Source organism: Condylura cristata, unplaced genomic scaffold (assembly GCF_000260355.1).
Source record: "Condylura cristata isolate star-nosed mole 26May11 unplaced genomic scaffold, ConCri1.0 scaffold00004, whole genome shotgun sequence".
Lineage (NCBI taxonomy): Eukaryota > Metazoa > Chordata > Mammalia > Eulipotyphla > Talpidae > Condylura > Condylura cristata.
This window is the reverse complement of record NW_004567105.1, coordinates 293,545-295,294: the sequence shown is the minus strand read 5'-3', so window position 1 is coordinate 295,294 and position 1,750 is coordinate 293,545. Positions and strand designations below refer to the sequence as shown.

The window sequence follows — 1,750 nt, the reverse complement described above, 5'->3', positions numbered from 1 at the left end:
CGGGGCTGGCCGCGGGCGCCCCTTGAGCAGCCGTGTCCCCAGAATGCCAGGGCGGCTCCGAGCGACCCTGCAGCGGGAACGGCCAGTGCAGCGGCGACGGCAGCAGGCAGGGCGACGGGTCCTGCCAGTGCCACATGGGGTACCGGGGGCCCCTGTGCGCCGACTGCGTGGACGGCTACTTCCACGTGCTGAGGAACGAGACCCACAGCATCTGCTCAGGTACGTGCTGGGGCTGCTGCCGCAGGCCGCACCTCGGGGGCTGGGCCACGACCTGCAGCCCGGCCGGGTCCCCGTGACCGGCGCCAGGCCTCTGCGCTGCCCCGTGCTGGCTGTCGGGCAGCGCCCGAGGGGGCCACGGACAGGACCTCGAGGCCCACGGTCTGCGCCCCCTTCCCTCGGGCTGCCGGTCGAGCAGGGCCCCCGGTGTGCGTGGCTGGCCCAGGGTGGCCTCGGCCTAGTCTCTGTGGCCCCAGGCTGCACCCCAGGGCCCCTTCTGCCTGGTCCTCGCTGGCCAGGGAAGCCACCTCGGCGTCAGGGACGCGCCCCCGGCCCAGGGCACTGGCCTCCGGCGTCCGCGCGTGCCGGGCGCCTTCCCACACCTGCCTGCCGGAGGCCCCGGCAGGCGTGACCACCCTGGGCAGCAGCTGGGGGCCCAGCCCGGGGCCCAGCCCTGGGGAGTGGGGGCAAGTCCCGCGGGGAGGCTCTGGCCTGGCCAGCTCTGCCTGGCCTCGGCCGGGGGCAGCCCGACCTTCGTCTGCTCTGCCCCGCAGCCTGTGACGAGTCCTGCAAGACGTGCACGGGGCCCACCAGCCTGGACTGCGGCCAGTGTGACGCGGGCTGGGAGCGCCGGGACCCCGAGGGCGCCTGCCTGGGTAAGGCGAGGGGCTGGGCGTCCCTGCGCTGCCCCGCCGACTGGCCTCTCCCACGCCCCAGCCACACTGCGCCCGTCAGACTCGGGGCAGGGTCCAGGTGCTGCTGGCCGGCTGCGTGAGGGGCCGAGACGCCCGCCCCCAGCCCGCCTGGCCACCGCCCGTGTGCCCAGCTCTGGTCCCAGAGATCCTTGGACCTCTGTGCCCTGGCCGCAGCCCGGACAGAACTCGCATCCAGCCCGCGCCCGGGCTGTCGCGGGCCGGGCCAGGAAGCTGAGGCCTGGGCTCCTGCGGGGGCCGGCAGCCAGGCCTGGACAGGGGCCGGGCCGGGCCGGGCTGCCCCCCCTTCCTCCGGCCCCCCCAGGCCCCGCCCTGCCGGCTCCCCCTGCGCGCCCCCTCAGCAGCGTGTCCCCAGAGCCGTGCTGACCCTGGCGCTGGAGGGGTGGCCGTTGCCCCCCCGCTCCGCCCCCACAGCCGCCCAGCCACAGCCTGTGCCCCTCTGTGCGGCAGGCCGCGCCCCGCACCCAGCGGACCTGGGGTGCACAGCCCCGTGGCAGGGACACTCGCGCCCGCCTGGTCCCCGCGTGGCCTGCTGGCCCCTCATCGCCGCCCCTGCTCGTGAGGGGCCTCGGCAACCCCAAACCCGACCCGCCACGCACAGAAACCCACTGCTGCGGAGGGCGCAGAGGGACGGGGAGGGGTCTGCTGTGACCTGTGGCGGCCCCTCCCCTGCCGGGCGGTCACCGCCCCTGTTGCAGACGTGGACGAGTGCGCAGCCGAGACGCCCCCCTGCGGCGACGGGCAGTACTGCGAGAACGTCAGCGGCTCCTACTCCTGCGAAGGTGGGGCGCCGGCCCGGGCCTGGGGGGCGAGCCCAGGAG

General features: G+C 76.5%; 1 protein-coding gene across 1 annotated transcript in view; it reads left to right on the top strand.

The window, feature by feature from the left end:
* PIM3 (Pim-3 proto-oncogene, serine/threonine kinase) overlaps positions 1–1,750 on the top strand; it is a 17,199-nt gene that overhangs the window by 1,459 nt on the left and 13,990 nt on the right. The window contains exons 2-4 of the mRNA XM_012735086.1: positions 31–219; positions 771–872; positions 1,628–1,748. Of these exons, the coding sequence (XP_012590540.1) occupies positions 31–219; positions 771–872; positions 1,628–1,748 (412 nt within the window). The remainder of the gene's footprint in view (positions 1–30; positions 220–770; positions 873–1,627; positions 1,749–1,750) is intronic.